This window comes from Canis lupus, chromosome X (genome assembly GCF_003254725.2).
Source record: "Canis lupus dingo isolate Sandy chromosome X, ASM325472v2, whole genome shotgun sequence".
Classification (NCBI taxonomy): Eukaryota; Metazoa; Chordata; class Mammalia; order Carnivora; family Canidae; genus Canis; species Canis lupus.
In genome coordinates this window covers 27,731,061-27,753,741 of record NC_064281.1, presented here as the reverse complement: position 1 = coordinate 27,753,741, position 22,681 = coordinate 27,731,061, and the positions used below count along the sequence as shown (strand labels likewise).

Below are 22,681 nucleotides of genomic sequence, written 5' to 3'. Positions count from 1 at the left end.
TGATGTCATTGTGATTTCTGACTAGAAAATGGCTCAAATTAAATTAATAGACTATCTCAACAAGAACAGATGTTATGGAAATTGGCATTTTTATAATCTTAATCTGATATTTCTGATTGGGAAACTGTTCATGTTTTTGTATTATGTCTTATGTTTGATTGATAATTAAATGATACCACTTATTCATTCAAGCAATATTTTTCATGTGTCTAGTATATGCCAGGCTCTATGCCAGATGTTATATAGTGACATAATTTTTTGAATTTGAGAGTAGGCTTCTTTTGCCATATAAATGAATGTGGTCTCTGAGTGTCAACATTCCCCATTCTTACTAGGGATAATTTAAACAATCTTCCAATCATTTTATTTAATAGTAGTTCTTGGTTTGTGATGACATCTGCGTTTCTTCATCCACTTTGTGAGTATTTAATCAGGAAGATTGAATTGAAGGTTGCCGTAATGTATTTGCCACAAGAATCTTTTGCATCCAGCCATGCAGCTTCTTTATTATGTTATTGTGACTCTTTTGAATTTATGCTTTCAAAATGCAAATGAATTTGTTTGCATTTTGAACTTTAATCTTGCTCTGGATAGTTGAAGAATATCAATAATTAAACTGTTGTTGAGTTCTATGGATGGAGGAATAAAATAGATCAGGATTTTAAGAACAATGGTGCATTTTTGTTTCACAGAATCCTTTTTAAACACAACACTAGATCTCACATTCCATTCAGTGAACAAATAAATATTAATACACATTTAATTTTGAGGGAGGGTTGAAAATTTTTTTATTCCTAGTTGTTGGAAGGGGAACTTTGCAGATGAATTCTTTCAGAAATATTTATTGTGAGGTTGTAGACTAAAAACTGTGGCCTCCAAGATCAGGTTGCAGGGTGTGATATAATAATAATTTTCAGAATTAGTGGGAACTTTTGAAAAATGTACATGTTCTGTTTTCCTTGCTTTCTCTTTTGTCCCAAGACAGATGTCAGCCTACCAATTGGGAGTGATGGTGCTATGGAGAAGAGGATGGACATATTCATTTTAGGGGGAAAAAGCCTCTTTATATGATTCAGTTAGACCTTTGCCTCATTTCATTCTGTGGTGGAAACTATACTCATAGTAGTATACTGGTAGTAGACTACTGTCACTGTCAGGCTTTGTAGCTGGATTTTTTAAGGTATGATTGGGACTTGGAGGAAAGAATATATTTACTGAAGCAAAGAGGTGCAGGGAGGCAAGGAGAGATGAACCACGTACACAGATGTAGATGGTTATACTTTCATAAATTTAGAATGGAAATTGCAGACTGGTGGTGGATGTAGGGGTAGTAAAAGTGGTAGGATAGAGGTAACAGTGATGGTGAAAGTCTTACATGTTTGGGGTCATTGTTTTTATTGGATTCTTGGTTTTAAACCTTATTATTCCCAAGGCATTCCTTGAGCTTTGATAAATGTCCCAAACCTTGGGAGTTGAAAACTACTAATATGATGCTTCATATGGCCCATTCATTACTGCCATACAACAAAAGCCTTTACATATGTTTGTATATGCATTACTGAAACTTTGCTTTAAAAAATCAATATTGCTTTACAATTTTAAAACAATATGGGGTTTCTTTTACTTTGCCTAGAATATATCATATTTTCTGATTCCTACGTTTAGTGAAATGTTATAAATATTTAAAGTATCTGGTCGTTTATTTTACCTTGTCACCACCATATGTTTGAGGGAAACTGGGTCTTGGTATATTGTGGTTTCTATCATTAATGTAAATCTTATGTTAAGAGCATTTGTCTCAATAGTTAGAACTGTACTCTTCATTTTTGTGAGAAGAAAGAGCAAAATTATCCATTAATGACAATCTCTATAAGATCCCACTAAATTACCTTCTTTCCTTGTGTTTTTATATTGTGATAATCACTGATATAAATGAAATCAGGACTAGATATAAAAATCATCTCTAAAAAAACTCACATTAGTACAGGCAGTATGGCATAATGGTGAAATAGGCCCCAGAGCCAAACCTGAGTCCCGCTTTCCTACCTTCCCTTGCTTGCCCTTTGACCCAGGTAAACTTTTTTTTCCTCGTCTGTAAATTGAGGCTAAGATCAGTTCCTGCATCATTAAAATTAATTATAGTAATGCCTCTATTGTCTGACACATGATAAATATAATTTGTTATTCATACATAAATTATATTTAAATGTCCCACATTCCACAAGGTTAAAACTACTATTTTAGTTGATAATCTACTACTTATATAGTATAATTCATTTTTAAATAATTCAGTAAAGACATTTTTATATGTCCTAAGCCTGTCTCCATGTCATCTCCTTGCCTCTGGTTCATGTTAATCCTTTTTTTATTTTATTTTATTTTATTATTTTTTATTATTATTTTTTCATTGGTGTTCAATTTACCAACATACAGAATAACCCCCAGTGCCCGTCACCCAATCACTCCCACCCCCCGCCCTCCTCCCCTTCTACCACCCCTAGTTCGTTTCCCAGAGTTAGCAGTCTTTACGTTCTGTCTCCCTTTCTGATATTTCCCACACATTTCTTCTCCCTTCCCTTATATTCCCTTTCACTATTATTTATATTCCCCACATGAATGAGAACATATAATGTTTGTCCTTCTCTGACTGACTGACTTCACTCAGCATAATACCCTCCAGTTCCATCCACGTTGAAGCAAATGGTGGGTATTTGTCATTTCTAATGGCTGAGGAATATTCCATTGTATACATAAACCACATCTTCTTTATCCACTCATCTTTCGATGGACACCGAGGCTCCTTCCACAGTTTGGCTATTGTGGACATTGCTGCTATAAACATCGGGGTGCAGGTGTCCTGGCGTTTCATTGCATCTGAATCTTTGGGGTAAATCCCCAACAGTGCAATTGCTGGGTCGTAGGGCAGGTCTATTTTTAACTTTTTGAGGAACCTCCACACAGTATTCCAGAGTGGCTGCACCATTTCACATTCCCACCAACAGTGTAAGAGGGTTCTCTTTTCTCCGCATCCTCTCCAACATTTGTTGTTTCCTGCCTTGTTAATTTTCCCCATTCTCACTGGTGTGAGGTGTTATCTCATTGTGGTTTTGATTTGTATTTCCCTGATGGCAAGTGATGCAGAGCACTTTCATGTTAATCCTGATACAGTCATGCTGCCTGGGCTCAGCTATCCAAAAGTTTGCCACATGTGAAAACTCAAGGGCTGAAGTAAAAAATTTATGCCTGAGTCCCAAAAACCAACACAGTCATTTTCACCCCTGGATGTTCACTGGAATAATGTATCTGGATATGAATTCCACTAATTTACCTTTTGGTGATAGTCTCAATAAAAACCTGATGTGTAAAAGTCACCTTCATTGATCCCTTGCATAATAGAGTAAATGAAACAAAAAAGCCATGCAAGGGGGTTAAAATAACTACATATTTAAGTATTTTTCATCATTTCCAGAGCACTGAGTTATACATAAACAATTCTTGAGCTAAAATCAAAACTATATAATCTAGTCTGTAAGGCCATTTTGCTGGAGATTTTCAAGCCAACAGTTTGAATAAGCAAATAAATTAATTTTGTTTTTTTTCCAGTGTGATTTTAGTTACTAATTGGCATGCATTTGAGAGTAAAAGGTGCATTAAAATTTCAGTTTCTCTAATTCATACCAATAGCCCTCGCTTAAATCACATATGTAGGTTTTATTGATAGCTGAAATCATATGATTGTATTTTACATGCATAACATGCTACTTGAACATCACTGGGGATTTTTTTGTAATCTATAAATTCACATTAATATTTTACCTCCTTTCATTAGTTACACTTCTTATTTGAGAATTGTATATAAGCAAATAATTATGAAGTCTAAGAAATGGGGCCTGAGAACCTATCTTAGTAATTTTTAATTCTAAGTCCCTAGGATCTATGAAGTCTATACTTTTACATATTTATTAGTATAGCACCTTGCATAGGATTATGTTTTGTAAGTATTTTTATACATTTTATAATGTATTTCCATAAAACCCAAGAAACACTATTTGGACTATCAAACATGGGCTGAAATTAATGAAAACATTTATAATTTTGTCATTTATAAATTTGTGTAGAAAACCAAAATTTCAGAAAATGGCATTCAGATTTATTGCTAAATTCCTTAACTCAGGAGGATATCATTCCTTATAAATATTATGTGAGGGATGCCTGGGTGGCTCAGTGGTTGAGCATCTGCCTTTGGCTCAGGTCATGATCCTGGGGTCCTTGGATCAAGTCCTGCATCAGGCTCCCCACAGGGGCTTCTCCCTCTGCCTGTGTCTCTGCCTGTGTCTCTGCCTCTCTGTTTCTGTGTCTCTTGTGAATAAATAAATAAATAAAATCTAAAAAAAATTGCATGAAATAATAAAATATTATGGATAAAGATGGCCAAGTAAGGAATCCTTGTTGTTGTTAATCCAGTTATCTGTTGATTTAGACCTGTGCTGTCCAGTATGGCAGCCACTGGCTGCATGTAGTTATTTAGTTGTAAATGTAAATTATTGTAATTAGATATGGGTAAAAATTCAGTTTCTTATTTATACTAGCCATATTTCAAGTGCACAACAGCCACACATGGCTAGTGGCTATTGTATTGGATAATACACATATACAATATTTACATCATTGTAATGATCTGTTGAGCAGTACTGGTTAGGAGATAAATGCCTTTCTATAGTCCACCAGAATCTCTCTAAAGCAGACTGTGCTTGCAGTGTTTTCTTCATGTTCGTAGAGAGATGTTCCCATAGCAGGGTGTGAGGTGAGAGAGATCATCAATAAAATTATTTGGAAAATGATATTCCTTAAGATGCTTTTTTTACTGCAGCTAAAATACCAAATACAAGTGGCTTATACCATCGCTTCTCAAAGTATGATCCATGGATGAGCAGCATTGGCATGCCCTGGGCATTAGAAATGAAGAATCTCTGGCAGGCCCCTCCCCAGACTTAGAAAGTAGGACATATCCCCCACGAGATTTGTATGCACATTAAAGTTTGGGAAGCACTGGTTAAAACCATAAGGATGTCATTATCTTAGATTACAATAAAGCCACAGGTGAGATAGCTCTAAGTTAAGTGTGTGACTCCACTGTGCCATCAAAATCCCAGGATCTTTCTTTTTTTTATTGGAATATAATTGACATACAGTGTTATATTAGTTGTAGATAGAGAATAAAATGATTCAACAATTCTATTTCTCAGTGCTCATCAAGATAAAGTTTACTCTTTATTATTCCCCTTACCTATATCTCCTATCCCCTCACCCACCACCACTCTGGAAGCCACCAGATTTGATTTCTGTATTTAAGAGTCTATTTTTGTTTGTCTCTTTTTTCCCTGTGTTTGTTTTGTGTTTTATGTCAACATATGAGTGAAATCATGTAATATTTGTCTTTCTCTGACTGGCTTATTTCACTTAGCATTATAACCTCTAGGTCATTTCAATTTATTGGTTTTGCTAGTCTCTGTCTGTCTTTGGCTGATTTTACAATTGGAAGTTGGCTGCAGCAGTTCCCAATGTCATATCCTGACATGCTTCTGCCTCTGGATTTTGTCAGGACTGTCTCCTGTCTGACACTAGTTTATTCTAGCTCCATTGTCCTCCTTTCTCTATTGCCAGTCATGTGTTTATGCTTTGTTTTCCTTCTGCTTTTATATAGCCCTTTCTAAAGGACCACTTGAAAACCATAAAATGCAAACTCTTTTCTTGCCCATGGGTGATAGACTTTTATTTTATGAATTTGACAAATTTCCCTGGTTTATTTGCATCTTTTGAATGTTAGTTGGAAATATGGAATTTCTTTCTTGCATTTCAATAATATTTTAAATTGAACAATGTGAAATTGTCATTTTGTGGAATGAAAACTCATTTATCAGCAACTTCATATGACCCAACCTAACATAGCTTTTGATCCATAAAGAAGGAAGATGAGTCAGTCAAAGTTAAGAGCATGGACTTGGGTCACAGATGGTTTGGCATTTATATACTGTCTTAACTTGTCACTGAGACACCTTGGGCAAGTTCTTTAACCTTCCCAAAATCCATTGTCCTCATAAATAAAATAACAGTGGTATCATCTACCTCAGTAGGTGATAATGAAAACAAAATGTAATTATTTGGTGTTTTTCAAACACAAGTCGGTCATCTTCCACCTTCACACTTCCTTCCATATCTGCATTCCTTTTCATCATCACATATTTAATGCTTTTCCTTAAAATAATTACCTTTACTTAGCCTCATCTTAAGCTGTATGATTTTATATATAAATTAAAATTATATATAGACTCACTATATATATGTATGTATATAAACATATGTGTGCCCATATTTCTTAGCCATATAGCCAAGACAGGGGCATCTGGATGGCTCAGTTGGTTAAGTGTCTGCCTTTGGTTCAGGTCATGATCTCAGGGTTCTGGGATCAAGTCCTGCATCAGGGTCCCTGCTCAAGGGCGAGTCTGCTCCTCTTTCTCTCTCTACCCCTCCCCCCTGCTTGTGTTCTCCCTTTCTCTATCTCAAATAATTAAAATCTTAAAAAAAGATACATACCAAGACATATTAAAATAGTTTCATAGGTTTTCCCCTGTGCCACTAAAATCATTCTGCAAACCACAAATGGATCGTATATCATCATTTAGGATCCACTAAAATCGTACATATTTTATGCTTACTAACAAGACTAACACACAAAAAGTGTTGAATGCATGCTAGCCAATATAGTTAAAATTAATTAAAAATTAATTTTAGGGACACCTGGGTGGCTCAGCAGTTGGGCATCTGCCTTTGGTTCAGGGTGTGATCCCAGAGTCCCCAGATTGAGTTCCATATCAGTTCCTGCATGGAGCCCGCTTCTCCCTCTGCGGGTGTCTCTGCCTCTCTTTCTCTCTGTGTCTCTCATGAATAAATAAATAAAATCTTTAAAAAATTAATATTTAATGATATTTTAACCCATGGATTAGTTATCACCCCCAATTTTCTAAAGTTACCCCTTCTATCACATTTAGAAAAGGGGCATTTGTATTGTAAAGGTTCTACACAGACTTTCTGATAGCGGTGTGCCCTCATGGTTGCCTCTACTGCTGCTCAGACATTGCCATGAGCCACTATTCCCCTCCCTGCTGCTCACTCTGAGTAACTCTAGCTTGTAATTCACCTGCAGGTATTGATGCTATCTCTTTGCAGGCCTTAGCAAAGGAAGCACAGCACATTTTACTACCTGTTGACTTATTTCATATAACACCTACACAGGAAGCTCTAAGTACTGACCAGACATTACTGAGTAATCCGAGTATCTAAAGTAAAAACATTGGAAAAGCAAAAACCATTTCTGAACACTTTATTAAAAATAATTGTTCTTAAGGTCTAAAGGAAAGCTGTACAAAGGTAAGCTCTTCACAGAGGTTCACCACATGGACATCCTAATTAAGAGGAGCTTCCAGCAGAGGTATAGAGTTCAGTGAATATTTGTTAAGTGGAATGTCTGAAAGTTTGAAAAAGGAAGTAAATAGTATTTTAAAAGGAAATTCCATATTAACTCTAACAAATGTGTTTTATACTTGGAACATTTTTTCAACTATAAAGAACAATGTGGGATTCTTTTCTTCTGGATTCAGGGATTGAGTCCCACATCGGGCTCCCTGCAAGGAGCCTGCTTCTCCTTCTGTCTATGTCTCTGTCTCTCTTTCTGTGTCTCTCATGAATAAATAAAATAAAATCTTAAAAAAAGAATATATACCTCAAAATAAGTATTAACACTTCTCATTTGAGTCTCCAATTTTTGTTGAATGGATGAAATAACTTTAATTTTCAGCCTCACCATGAAGTTGTGTGATTAATAGACAAGATACTGTCTCATGTCCCTGATGTTGGAAACCTAATTGAGAAAGTTTAAGAAGTTGGCTTTAGGGCATATTGCCAGGCTTTAAATTCATTACCCAGCCCACTGTTTTTTACTTCTTTGTAAACAATACATCTCTTTCACTTACCTATTTCTGCATAATGAATGATTCCAAAATGTTGTGGCTTAACACAGTAATTTATATTTACATCATGATTCTGTAGATCAGAAATGTGGGCAGGGCTTGTCTAGATTGTTGTTCTATAGTTGTGATATGGCTGAGATCACTCTTTGGGCTGCATTCAGCAGGAAGCTCAGCTTTTTTGTTTTGTTTTTGTTTTTGTTTTTGATTTTTTTTGTTTTGTTTTTTGTTTGGAAGCTCAGCTTTTAAGATAGCATTTTATCCTCTGGAGTCATTCTCAACATGATCTCTCATCATTCAATACTGTAGTGTGGTCTTCTTACAGCATGGCATCTAGCTTCTGAGAGAGAATATAAATGCTTCCTTGTTCTTTTAAAGCATTTATACTTGGGACTCATATAGTGTCACTTTTGCCGTATTCTACTGGTAAAGACAAATCACAAGGCTAGTCCACATTCATGAGGATGGAAATAGACTCTTGGCAAAAGAGGCAAAAGATTCTGGCCATCTTTAATCACCATACATATTAAAGTAATGGAGATAAAATTGGACAATTGCCAGGATATGCTATTAGTTCAGGTATCAGAGATGGGTTACTTTTACTTAACATGTTCACATTTAGTTAGCTATGTGAAACTTCCTAAAAATTGGGATGTGTGAACTATAATAAATAGAAGAAAGAATAGCTGCGGAGGTGATTGATCATGGGCTCTGCTTCCCTACTTCTTAGTGTTTAATAGACACCAAGCAGTGTGAACATGCCATAAATTATAAATGTCAACAGTTTTATTTTATAGGTTTAATAATAGTAAGTACACTTATTTTGATAGAGGTATTAATAGACATCTTTCCAATTTTCAGTTTACATAAAGTTCTAATGGATCTCCAGAATCAGCAACTGAAAGAGTTAAATGACTGGCTAACCAAAACAGAAGAGAGAACAAGGAAAATGGAGAAGGAGCCCCTTGGACCTGATATTGAAGACCTAAAACGCCAAGTACAACAACATAAGGTCAGTATATTTTAAGCTATTTACTTTCTACTGGAAAACAAACTCTATGTATATATCTGTATTACAAACACACATGCGTACATGTATTATGGTTTACAGATAGGAATGAATTGAAGCTTCAATTAAGAAGAGTTTGGAAGTCATTCTTACCTAATATATTTTGAAATGTTTGGTTTTTTTTCAAATACAGAATACCTAGGCTTTTCATATCTGAAAAACAATATCCCTGTAGGAGAACAATTCTAGATATGTGATTTATTAAAATTTTGGTTTCTTGGAAGAGAGACTCTGTAGGGATTACTTGCAATGCAAATTTAACTAATAACACAAAATTTTTTTTTACATGTTTTTACCTTCAATTCAAGTCTTAGAACAGGCCAAGCTTGATTAAAGTGAACACCTGTAACATTGCTTTTCTATAAAATACAGACTCTATCAGTTTGTAATATTTCCATCTTTTTTCACTTTGTTTGTACATTTACAAATTATGCCCTTTGGTTGCCAGAAAGCATTTGTTGTTTTTGTGATTAGGATTTCCTACAGGAATATTTCTTTTTTTTCTCTTTCAGCATCACGTTTTTATGTTTTAAGATTGTATTTATTTATTTGAGAAAGAGAGAGAGAGAGAAAGAGAACACACACAAGCATTGGGAGGGGCAGATGGGAGGGAGTAGCAGACTCCCCACTGAGCAGGGAGCCCTATGCAGGGCTCAAACCCAATACCCTTGGATCAGGACCTGAGCCACCCAGTGCCCCTTCAGCATCCATGTTTTAAATGTTAATTGACATAGAACATTATATGAGTTTTAGATATATAACATAATGATTTGAAATTTGTATACACTGAAAAATGATCAGCCAAGTAAATCTAGTTACCATTTGTTAACATACAGAGTTAAACATTTTTTAAAAATCTTGTGATGAGAGCTTTTAAGGTTGACTCTCCTGGCAACTTTCAAATATGCATTACAATTTTATTGACTGTGGTTCTGTGCTGTACATAACATCTAGCTGACTTACTGTTTTGTAACTGAAAGTCTGTACTTTGTGACTCCCTTCAGCCACTTTGCCCATGTCCTAACCTCCCTCCTCTCTGGCATCCATCGTTCAGTTCTCTGTATCTATAAGTTTTGTTTCGTTCATTTGTTTCTCCAAGTGAATACTGAGAGGTGGAATTGCTGGACCATGTAGTATTTCTATTTTTTAATTTTTTGAGAAACCTTCATAGTGTTTTCCATAGTGGTTGACCAGTTTATTTTCCTCCCAACAGTACACAAGGGTTCTCTTTTTCTCCACATCCTCACCAAAATTTCTTATTTCATATATTTTTGATAATAGGCATTCTGAGAAATGCAAAGTGATAGCTTGTTATGGTTTTTATTTTCATTTCCTTGATGATTAGTGATGTTGAGCATCTTTTCACATGCTTGTTGGCCACCAGTACGTCTTCTTTGGAAAAAATGTCTATTCAGATCCTCTGCTTACTTTAAAATCTGATTGTATTTTTTAAAGATTTTATTTATTCATGAGAGACACACAGAGAGAGGCAGAGACACAGACAGAGGGAGAAGCAGGCTCCTCACAGGGAGCCTGATATGGGACTTGATCCCAGGACCAGGATCATGCCCTGAGCCAAAGGCACATGCTCAACCGTTGAGCCACCCAGGTGTCCCTGATTGTATTTTTGTTGTTGAATTGTATAAGTTCTTCTTATATTTTGGGTATTAATCCCTTAGTGGATAGATGATTTGCAAATATTTTCTGCCATTCTATAGATTGTCTTTTCATTTTGTTGATGGGTTTCCTTTGCTGTGCAGAATCTTTTTACTTTGCAGTAGTCCCACTTGTTTATTTTTGCTTTTATTACCTTTGCTTTAGATTCAAATCCAAAAAAAAAAAAAAAAAAGAATTATCACTAAGACTGCTGTCTTGGAGCTTACCACCTTTGTATTCTTCTTGGAGTTTTATGTTTTCAGGTCATGCATCAAGTCTTAATTTGTTTTGAGTTAATTTTTGTGCATGATATAAGACAGTGGTCTAGTTTAATTATTTTAAATGTGGTTCTGCCCTTTTCTCAACACCATTTATTGAAGAGAGTGTCCTTTCCTCATTGCATATTCTTGCCTCTTTTGTCATAAATTAATTGACCATATATGCATGGGTTTATTTCTGGATTTTTAAATTATATTTCATTGATGTGTCTGTTTTTTATGCTAGAACTATACTGTTTTGATTACTATAGCTACATAATATAGTTTGAAACCAGGGAGAATCATGCCTCCAGCTTTTTTCTTCTTTGTCAACATTGCTTTAGCTATTTGAGATCTTTTGTGGTTGTATACAAATTTTAGGATTGTTTGCTCTAGTTCTGTGAAAGATACCATTGGAATTTAGATAAGGATTGCAGGTAAATCTCTAGATTATTTTGGACAATATGGAAATTTTCTTATTTTTTAATATGGACATTTTAATATTCTCACAATCTGTGAGCATGAAATATATTTCCATTTATTTATGTCTTATTCATTTTCTTTCATAAGTATCTTAATAGATTTTAGTGTACAGATCGTTTACCTTCTAGGTCAAATTTACTACTAGGTGCTTTATTCTTTCTGAAGCAATTGTAAATTGGGTTGTTTTCTTAACTACTCTTTCTGAAAGTTTGTTGTTAGTGCATATAAATGATTTCTGTATATTGTTATGTATCTTGCAACTTTACTATATTTATTAGTTCTAACAGTTTCTGATGCCGTCTTTAGGATGTTCCATGGATGAAGTCCTATTGCCAGCAAATAGTGACAATTATTTCTGAATGGAATTTTGAAGGTGTGTCCTTCTAATAACCATTATAAAGCTAGATCTGAGTTTTATTGTAGGAAAAAGAGCTTGCTCAGTCCATAAAGAAACACACAGGGCGTGTGTGCAAACACACACACACACACGCACGCGTTCATGCATGTGTGCAAAATAACCTTCATAAATGGTCCAGATTGGGCTTGCCAGATTTAGGAAATAAAAATACAAGAAGCCTAGTTAAATTTAAATTTCAGATAAGCAACAAATAATTGTTTTTAATGCAAGTATGTCCCAAACCACTCACTGTTTATCTGAAATTCTGATTTTAGTTGGCATCCTGGATTTCATCTGATAACTCTACTAAGGATTCTGTATTTCTTGGATTTGTGGCTTTGAAAGGAAATATCTACTTCCTCAACTCAGTTCTCCTAAATGTGCATCTCACCCAACTTTATTCTCTTTGTATAACATTTTGTCAGAGCTAGTTTCATAGTTTCTCTATGTAGATGCAAGATACTGTTCTTTCCAAGTCCCAGGTTCTTTTCTTATTTAATGAGCTTCTGGTTCAATGACAAATGGGGCCGGCTGGCCCTTGCTTTTGCTGCCCCGACATCCAACCTTTGGCCATAGCAGATTACAGTCAAGCAGTTTAGGGAGAGCTGTAGCTTTGGTCATCTCCATCCACTGCACCATTGAGGGAAAACATAAATCTTCAACTCTAGTCTAATTTTCATGTGGAACTTGTGATGAAAAGAGGCGAATTTGTCACCTAGATTTTAACTGAATATCTGATGAAGAAGTTAGATCCAATACTAGATCTCAAACTGGACCACATTTCATGTGTGGTTAATGCACTCCTAACATAGACACTCTGTCACCCTCTTCCCCTTGGCCTGCACTGGAAGTTGCATGCAGACTGTTTTTGTATACACTAATGGCTTCTCTGAGGACATTTGCTACCACAAGATAGTCTCAGCCAGTTTGAGGGTGGGAAGGAAGCATTTAGTGCTACCAGAGCTGTTATGAATTAGCCAAGGAGGAACAGGGGATGATGGATAAATCTCCCAGAATTCTTGCCTCATGGTGAGATAATTCCAAGGTGTTTCTTAATTCCATAGTCTCTCAACAGTTTCCCAGCAACACTGAGCCCCAGATGTCCATGAGGTAAGCTGTTTCAGGTTCTCACTTTCATAATGCCTCCTGAGATATCTTCCCAAATAAACTCTTTGCCCCCAAATCCTTGGCTCAAGGTCTGCTTGGAGAGGAACTCAATGTAAGACAACCTTCTTGCCCAGGAAGCCAGGGTACTCTTCAGCCTTGTCACAAACTAAATGCATAATTTTCAGAAATTGCTTAATTCTCATGTTCTCCACATCTTCATATAGGAAATAAGGTCTATTTCAATGTTTCCATTAGTTTTGGAATGTGAAGCCTTTTTTTTAGGAAAGGGCAAGACAAAGGCTGGTAACACTGAACATCAGAGGTAATGATGTTGCCCCTGGATGCCTGGAGTCTGAGGAGCAGGCCAGGAAGTCAGGACTCCATTAGGAGAAGTGGCAGAATAATGTGAGGCTAGCCATGAGTGTGAATGACTTAGGGCAACCATAAGGAAACCTTGAATAGATTCTTCAGTCAGCATAGACAGGCCACCTAGAATCTTCATATTCTGACAGTTACCTGGAATGTTTTACACATTCTTCTGGAAGATATAGAGTGAACAGAATGCGAAATATTTGACTAATATTGTCATAAAATTTGACTAGATTGTCCATTACTTGAAAATATGCCATTTCTGATGAGTATGAAATTGCTTTGAAGAGAATAATTTGAAACAAAAAGCAACAGAATTACATGCAAGTTGATTATCTAATCTTTTACATCCAGGACTTATTCATATAACTACAAAAAGAGAAACAGATGGAATTGTTTCTGTTTCTCACCCCAGAGAGTGAAGCCAGCTTCTACCTTTAACTGTTTAAATCCACTTCAGGCCATATATATATATACACACACACACATATATATGTATATCTATATTTTTTTGTAAAACTAAGATAAGGGAAAAACACAGCTAAGAGAAAGTTTGAAAATTGCTAATATTCTTTTGTTACTTAAAATATTGATGGGGAGAAGAAAATGATTAACAAAATCAAACAATTTATAAAGGAGTTAAATTTATTTATTTTAAAGTTTTTATTTAAGTTCCAGTGTAGGTAACAAACAGTGTCATATTAATTTCAGGCGTACAATATAGTGATTCAACACTTCCATACAACACTCCATGCTCATCACAAGTGCCCCCCTTAATCCCCATCAACTATTTCACCTGTCCCCCACCCCTCCCCTCTGACAACCATCATTTTGTTCTCTGTAGTTGAATTTATTTAAATGGGAAGCATATTTTCTTAAAAGTACACACTAAAAGGAGTACATTTTTTGTTGTTATTCTTGCCATGCTTCATAAAACAGAAAAAGATAAATGTTGTTTCTTTAGGTAACTGGGTTCAAACTAAAGCATGATTTAAGTAGTCATTGATTCACTTTGTCGCTTTTCTTTCCAAGCATTGTAGGTGAATGAAAATATTGAAATTTCTCCTGACAACAAATACATCAGTAACCTTGGTAGTTGAAAAAAGCAACTTTGCCTGGCTGCATCATCACACTCCTCACCTAAGTTAACATTTAGGGGTTTTAGCTATGTATAGATAGACATTAAATCCCTTAGTCATCTTTCTTTTTCTAAGAGATGATTAGAGATGACAAAATCAAAAAAGAGGCACAGATTTTGTTGCTGGGAGTCCATTTAAATTCTTCTCAGAACAGAGGGCTCTGGCTTTTTCTCTCCCTTCCCTTCCTCCCTCTTTCCCTCTGTCTTGTTCTCCTTGGTTTTGAGGACAGAAAAAGAAACTTTGCAAATCTTGCAACTACACCATGAATATTACAGATATGCTTCTCTATGTTCACTGACAGGATCCTTTGCTATCTTCATTTCAACAGCATTTTATTATGAGGCAAGCTAGAAGTGCAACCACTGTGAAATGTCATGGAGATAAGTCACTTTTACTGAATCTGCCAATTAGGCAAGGTAGAACAATTGATCCTATATTGGTGTTTACTATTAAATGTAGCAAAAGTGTTAACTCTGGGTAACAGGGAAAAGGTCAGTTTGCTACAAAATTTGGAAAAACCAATCATTCTTCACAGCTATTGCTTTGGGGAGAGAATTTACAAGTTTACTTTAGATCTGAGTCACCCAAAAGTTAATCTCTTGGGAATGAATAAATTCAGCCTCTTCTTCCCCTTGTGAAGGCACATGTCAGAAATAATTCTGGTTGGTTATTTTTGTCTTAAGAGACAGATTTTATTAGCTATGTTGATAAGGAATGAAAGAATTTCCCTTGAAGGAGTGACAATATTAGTTAGGAGTAAAGGTCTGTTGTGGGCTTAGATATTCATTAATGGGAAGAGAGTTGGCTATTTTGGAGGGTCTTTTAATTAAAAGAGAAGCATTTGACTGAGGAACCTTTTGTCTCAAAGCACAGTCGGCCTGAGATGAAGGTTAATGCTCAGTGTACTAGCCAAGTTTCCATTTCTTCTGAGAGATTTAGCCTTTTGTTATTAGCAACACTGGCTTAGTAACAGCATCAACAAAGTCCTTACCATACAAGTTATTAGAATCTGAAGATATAAATATGGCATGTGCACTACATTCTGACTTCAGTGAATGTTCTAGGTTAAGTACTGATTAATACAAATGACCTCTTAGAAGCTCAGTCACCTATCCTTTCCTTGCAGCTTAGTTAATCTCAAACGTTTGGGTTTCCAAAATTGGGAAATCTACTATTCTGGTGACCTTTAAAATGATCTAGATGTTCATGTAATGGGAAGAATTTTGGTGTAACCCTGCTAAAGGATTTGGCACTTGATTTCATTCCATTGCATTCTGTTCCATATCATTGAACAAACACTTATGAAAGCACAGTGGGTGCTGTGAGGAATACAGACACTTTTTATATATGGAATCTTTCTCAGGAAACTCACATGTTAGTACAACAGATAAAAACACAGAAAACAAGTGACCATTGTACCAGGCAGAATATGGAAAATGGCTTGAAAATATTAAAAATAGTGACTTGCTTGGGCAAAGGAAATGAGGCAGGGGAAATGTAGATTGTGCCACTTGTCTTTGTCATGTGTTGCACTATCCTCAGGGCTAAGAGTACAACCTGACCGTGGAGGGTCTTGAACTCAAGACTCAGGCTTTTGGAGTTACTCCATGGGTAGAAGGGAGCCATTATTGATGAGAAATTAAACTGAAGAGTAGTGGTTTAGGAAAATTTATCTTAATTTTTAGGACGATATATCTTGTAAGATAAATCAGAGCAGAGATCAATAGGAGGCCAGATGACATGGTAGGAAGATACTGCAGAAAGTGTATAGGAGCCTGAATGGAAGCAATGTCAATGAAAATTGTTAACAGGTGTAGGAAACGTTTTAGAAATCAACAGCAGAACCAGCAGGACTAAATTTAGGAAATGAGCAAAGGGCTTGAAGTAATAGATTGTGAGACTGGGCAGTTGGGAAGCAAAGTTGGATTTTAAAAAAATAGACCATACTAAGATAGAAATGCAATAATTGGGAAGTGCAGGATTCCAAAAAGCCTAAGAATACCATGGAATCAAGAATGCTTTTAGTAACTAGTTAGCTCTCTTCCATCTTTTGTAAGATTAACAGTATGTTATTGGTTACTGCTTTGAAATTCCATTTTATTTCCTTTTATCCTGATAAGTGATTAATGAATGTTTGGTGGCTATGGCAATAAAGATAAACAATATAATCAGGAAAAAAACTACCATGCTACAGCCAGAGAACCAGATAGACCTCTTTGTTTCTCTAATGCCTAGCCAATTACTTAGCACATAACTGATGCTCTGTAAATGTCTTTTTGGAGCACTTTAAATAATTCTGACTAGTTTTATCACATACAGAAGGCTCATCATTGCTTCCTTAGTTACACGTAATCTGACAACTTAAATAAACAAAAGCATTGTGAGTAGAGGCAAGGAAATACTCATAGATGAAGGAGCACATCTATAACACAACTTCCTTGGAAATAGCATCTCTGATGCCCTCTCACTACCTCTGACATTTGTTCTTTCCTTCTATCCCTGTTTAATTCCTCGTTAAAATTCCTCAATGATTGTAATCCTGGCCTCTTTATAAGTATCACAGAAGATACCAGCAGAAGTCATACCTAGATAGGTCCATAGAAATCAAGCTTGTAATCCTTACTCATGTGGAAAAGGAAATCCATTTGATGGAATCAGATTTTTCATTGGACCTGCCCCAGAGTGATCAATTCATGAGGAATATGTGAAGAGGGAACCAGCTGGGGAAACTATAATGTCTGTAATCATAAGACTCTGTTCTTATATTTGTGTTCAGAACTGTGGCCTTTTGAGTCACAATGAACTTAATGTAAATTATAAGGACTTTTTGCCCTCTGGCCTCAGTCTTGGCTAAATTAGGTCTGGTTGCCCCCCCCCTCCCTTTTTTTAAAGCTGGCCTTACAATTTAACCTTTCTTCCCAGACTCTTATTAAGAAAGGAGAGAGAAAGCCTAGAGATACTGTACTGTCTCTTTTTTTGGATTCCATAAGGACCTTACTTGACCTTCAAATGACACATAATAGGAACCATGGAATAAAAACATGTATTCTCTCAAGTGGGAGATCCCATGACCATATCCATGCATAGCATGATGACAAATATGTTCTAAAAGAGAATATCCAGATAGGAAAAATTCATAAGAGAATAGTCAAAATACAACATGATGATAAATATGTTCCAAGAGAGAATATCCAGATAGGAAGGATTCATGAGAGAGAAGTTAAGAACAATCAAAGAAACTATGCCATGCAGAAAAAAGTCACTTGAACCACCTACTAATGCCCCAAACCTCATATTAAACACTGCTCTGATTAGTATTTATTGCCAAAATGACCCAATTTTAACCCTGCTTTCAAACAGTAAGAACATACAGTAGGACCTATTTGTATGTGTCTGTATATTTTCAAAGTGAGCCTTGTGGTAGTAGTCTTTAAAATGTAATAGGTTGAATTCAAGCATCATCAGAAGGCTGAAATCTGGAACTCAACTAGAGTATACACTCGAGTAGAGTATACACACGTATACATACACTTACACACAAGAGTTTAAGTTTCTCTTTATGTGCCTTATGTTGTGCAGTCATACAAAATGGACATAGCTATCTCTTACCCTTATTTAAATGTCTTAATATATCTAATATTACAGTATATTGGAGGCAGTATATTAGACTCTGTAATACCAGGATGATTATTATGATATCTATCTTACAGGGATGATAAAAACATTTGGAACATAATTGCGTAAAAAATACCCAGAATAATACCTGGTACCCAGGATTATATGAATGACCTTAGCTGTTATTATTGTATAAGACATGACTCCAAGCCAAATAAAATTGATTTGTATGATAATAATATTCTATTGGTGTAAGGAAGTGGCAAGTTAAAGTAGAAAAGGACAGTACCACTCTTTATATTCTACAGAGTTGTATATGAATGACGCTCAGCTTTAATTTTTTAAAATCTAATTGAGAAGGCATCTAATTTCCCATCAACATGCTATAAGCAAGCAGCAGATTCCAAGGATAACTTTACATAGTAGATATGCCATTAATTTAATAGTGATGATGATGATGATGATGATAAATCTGTGCTCATGTTATTTTTTTAACAAATCAAGTTATTCCAGCTAACAGATTATTATTTGGTTCATTAAAAATCACTGAGTACTGACTCAGTAACATTACATTGCTCAAAATATCACAGCCTTGTTGTTGTCAATACATCTATTGAAATATAACTATCCAAGATGCCATAATCTTAGAGATACTATGTTGATTTTTTTTTATTCTCAATTCCTCCTGTAATGCTTCTTTATTAGAAGTTTCTTGCTCTGGTGAGGGTAAAGAGAAAAAAAAAAGGAAAACAGATGATTCTATCTCTCACTTAAGGAGTTAGTCTAATGTAAAGTATCTCTGTTTTTCTGAACCAATACCAATTAATTCCAGTTCCCTTGAATAGGTAATGCAACGTTAATAATGTAAATGAATTATTTACGTATAAAAAACATTTTAGAATGCTTTTTAGGGGAAAATTTTTCAAAAGAAAGCCACAACAAATATGATAATAGGAATTTTAAGAAAATAATTTTTCTTGAAAAAATATTCATGTATAACAAAGTACAAGAGCATAAATCCATTCTCATATTAAAAATAATGTTGAATATGGCACTGTGTCTCTTTCTAAGGAATATAAAATTGGTAACTACAGTATACTATAATTTTTTGTTTAATAGTTCTGTTATGAGCAAAATGATTTCTAGTACAACTGGTAGCATTCTGTTATTCAGTGGAACTACATATTGCAGGGACAATTTATACTGGATAATATTTTAGATTCCATTAACAATTAAAGAGCGGGATTATATCTACTGAGAATGAGAAAACTACTAAATTGGATTTCTTTTCAAAAAGCTTTTATTTATTAGAGAGGGAACACAAGTGTGTGAGCAAGAGAGGTGCAGAGGGGTAGGGGAAAGAATCTCAAGCAGACTCCCCCCTGAGCATAGAGTCCACCCTAGGGCTTGACCTCACCATTCTGAGATCAAGACCTGAGCGAAAACATACAGTCACCTGCTTAACTGACTGAGCCATTCAGGCACCCCTAAGCTGGATATTTTTATATGATCTATAGTTTTAGCACACTGAGAATATTAGTAATTAGAAGATACATGATGTAATTATCAAAAGTTTTGGGAATAAATACTGATGCCCAGAGTGACTATTTACATGGATCTTAGTCTATGAATTGAATGATAAGGTGATAATATCAGAAATAGAAGAAAAATCAGCATTTCCTCACCACCTACCAATTCTAAGCATTGTGGTACCTGATTCTAATGTATTATCTCATTTAATTCCAGTATAAAAGCTTTCCTGTAGGGATTTAAATCCCTCATTTTTAGATAAATAAATGTGTTCGGTGTGGTTAAGGAGTTGCCTAAGGTAACTTAAATAGTAATCCGTAGACTCTGGCTTTTCATCTTGACCTATCTGCCAGACTCTTTGCCCTCTTTTCTTAGATTCCAAAGAAGTCTGACTCTGGTGGCTATCCTAGAGGCTAGAGCAAATGCAGAGAGCAGCCAGGAGCTTGAGCAAGTGTGGCATTTGTTTTCCCTGGCTTGGGAGTATCTGAATGAAAGAGATGGAGAGATTGCATAGAAGTCTTCAGACTCAGAGTCAGCAATCAGGAAAGAGAGCTTATTAGTGGTAGCTGCATATAGAAGTGCTCAGAATTAAAATGGTTAAGGAAAGGATTTTTCACCATGAATCCTGTAGCACTTTCTTCAAAATTAGGGCAAAAGGAACTAGAAAGGGAACATAGAACAAAATCGGCTTATGAAGAGAATGGCAGTAATGTTGGAGCAGGAGGATAATCAGTAGAATTGAATATCACATCTACATATCACTTCCTCTATGCTGTGCCTGAAAACTTCCATCCCACTCCTCTCTCCCAATATTCCTGTTCTCTTCTTTTTCATTAATTATTGTCAGGCTAAAGGCATTTTGTAATTATTTATTCAATTTTCGTGGGGTTCCCTTGACTTTCTGATTTCAGCAGTGTAACTATAGGCAGGATGTATGGGTGCCTGTATACATGTGCAAATTACAGAGGAAGGAGGAAAAGTATGAGAATTGAGGTCTTTATTTTAGTGATTAGAGTCTGTCCTCCTTGCCCTGTAACATAGGTGTTCTGCCCATACTCATTTTTTAACAATGTGTGTGATCACTGGATCAGTTAGTTTATTTTTTAAAAAGATTTTACTTATTTATTTATGAGAGACACACACACAGCGAGGCAGAGACATAGGCAGAGGGAGAAGCAGGAACCTGATGTGGGACTTGATCCCAGGATTCCAGAATCACACCCTGGCATTTACACAGTTGCTCAGCCACTTAGCCACCCAGGTGTCCCTATATCAGTTAGTTAAAACTACCATTGTCAATCTCATGTAAATAATTTGGAAGTTGAAGTCTTACTTATGGATTTAAAATTCATATTGTATCTTTCCAAATCCCCAAAATTTGCTATAACTTCAGTTCTTCATTCTTGGATTTCTGAAAGCATGCTCTTTCTGTACTAATGATACCTATTAGTATGATAGATAGCAGGAATTAGATGAGCATGAATGAGGTGACTATTGGATTCTTGCAGTAGGGTTTGAAATCTTTGTTCTCAATGTGCCTAAATGAGAGTTTTTAGTACTAACTAGCTCTTAATGTTTATTGAGTTCATACTGTGTGCTAGGCAGTATGCTAAGCAATTATATTGTATTCAGGATTCCTAACCATCTAAAGGGATAGACATTCTTATTATCCCATTTTGAAAATTAGTAAGCTGAAGCTTGGTGTGGTTGAAGACTTTCTCAAGGTCACATGACTGGTTTGCAGTGTATCCAGAAATCAAACCCAGGAAATCTGACTTCAGATCCCACACCTTTAAGCATGCATATATTTTTATTAACCTGTCATCCATGTAATACCCTATTATACTCTGAACAAGGCAGGGTACATTAATTATGAACTCTGTTTTTACAACATTTTTTTCATACTTCTTGAACCCCCATCTTGCAATTGGAAAGCTTTAGGTGGGAAGCTTTAGGTTTTAAAATTTTTCTGATATCTTCATTGAAATGGTCTTTAGGGCCCCCTTTGGTAGCTTAGGAATTGGCTGAAATATAAACATTTATTTCTAAGAAAAAGATAAAAACAGTAGTCCTGATATAAAAACTAATATAATATAATCACATTTAGTAAGTGGATATCAAAATAAAAGGTCTTCTAGGGAGGCCTGTTGAGGTAGATTTTTTAAAATATTCAGCAAATGTACAACAAAATTACATACTATAAATAGATCCTCCTGAAAACTAGACCATACTATGACCAGTGAGGCTTAGCAAAATAAATATTGGACTGAAAATAAAATGACAAGTCATTTACAGATCATTTCACTCAGGGAGGCAGGAGATACAGAGCCTAGACCAGTGCAGAGCTGATGGAAAGAAGGAAATAAGAATGACCATAAGAGAAAAGGTGAAGAGAAGGATGAATTGCCTAACTTCTCATCATTTTTTAAGAAATCATAAAATTTTCTGATTTGGCCAGGATGTTTTCATTTGAAAATAAAATAAATTCATATCCAGACGTATTGCATTAGCTAATTGTGTGCATAAGTGTCTAGGGACTTTTTTTGATCCTGCGATGTATTTTTTAAAATACTACTTTCCTAGCTGTTGGACTTATCCCATGTTTCTAGAAGCTCTACTAATTTCTTAATATTTTTTGCAAATTTTATATTTGATATAACTTTTGTTTTTATCAGCCTTTCTTTTTGTGTACATTTTTTGGGCTAAATTAAAAACTAAAAATTCCTTAAACTTAATATTTTCTTAATCATCTTTTAATTATATTAATTTAAAGTAATATATGGGAGGCAGAAGATGGCCTTAGAATCCATGCATAGCCTATGATCTGTGTTGTTTCTAGATGTGTCTGTACATGTGTGTGCATGTGTACACGTATGTGTGCATGTTGGACCTGGTGTTGGCAATTTTGTGTTGGTTGATCATTGAAGTAGAAGGAGTAATAAAATAAACTGTGCATGTAGGCAGCTACTGCCCTTTCCTATTCCGTGTTCCTGAGCATATACTATGGCTGAGGGGAGTATTGTATAACCTCCTAC

General features: G+C 35.4%; 1 protein-coding gene across 15 annotated transcripts in view; it reads left to right on the top strand.

Annotated features, from left to right (window-relative positions):
• DMD (dystrophin) overlaps window positions 1–22,681 on the top strand; it is a 2,170,621-nt gene that overhangs the window by 702,213 nt on the left and 1,445,727 nt on the right. For all 15 annotated transcript variants that reach the window (XM_025439443.3, XM_025439430.3, XM_025439477.3 and 12 more), the window contains one exon: window positions 8,886–9,036. In XM_025439443.3, the coding sequence (XP_025295228.1) occupies window positions 8,886–9,036 (151 nt within the window). The remainder of the gene's footprint in view (window positions 1–8,885; window positions 9,037–22,681) is intronic.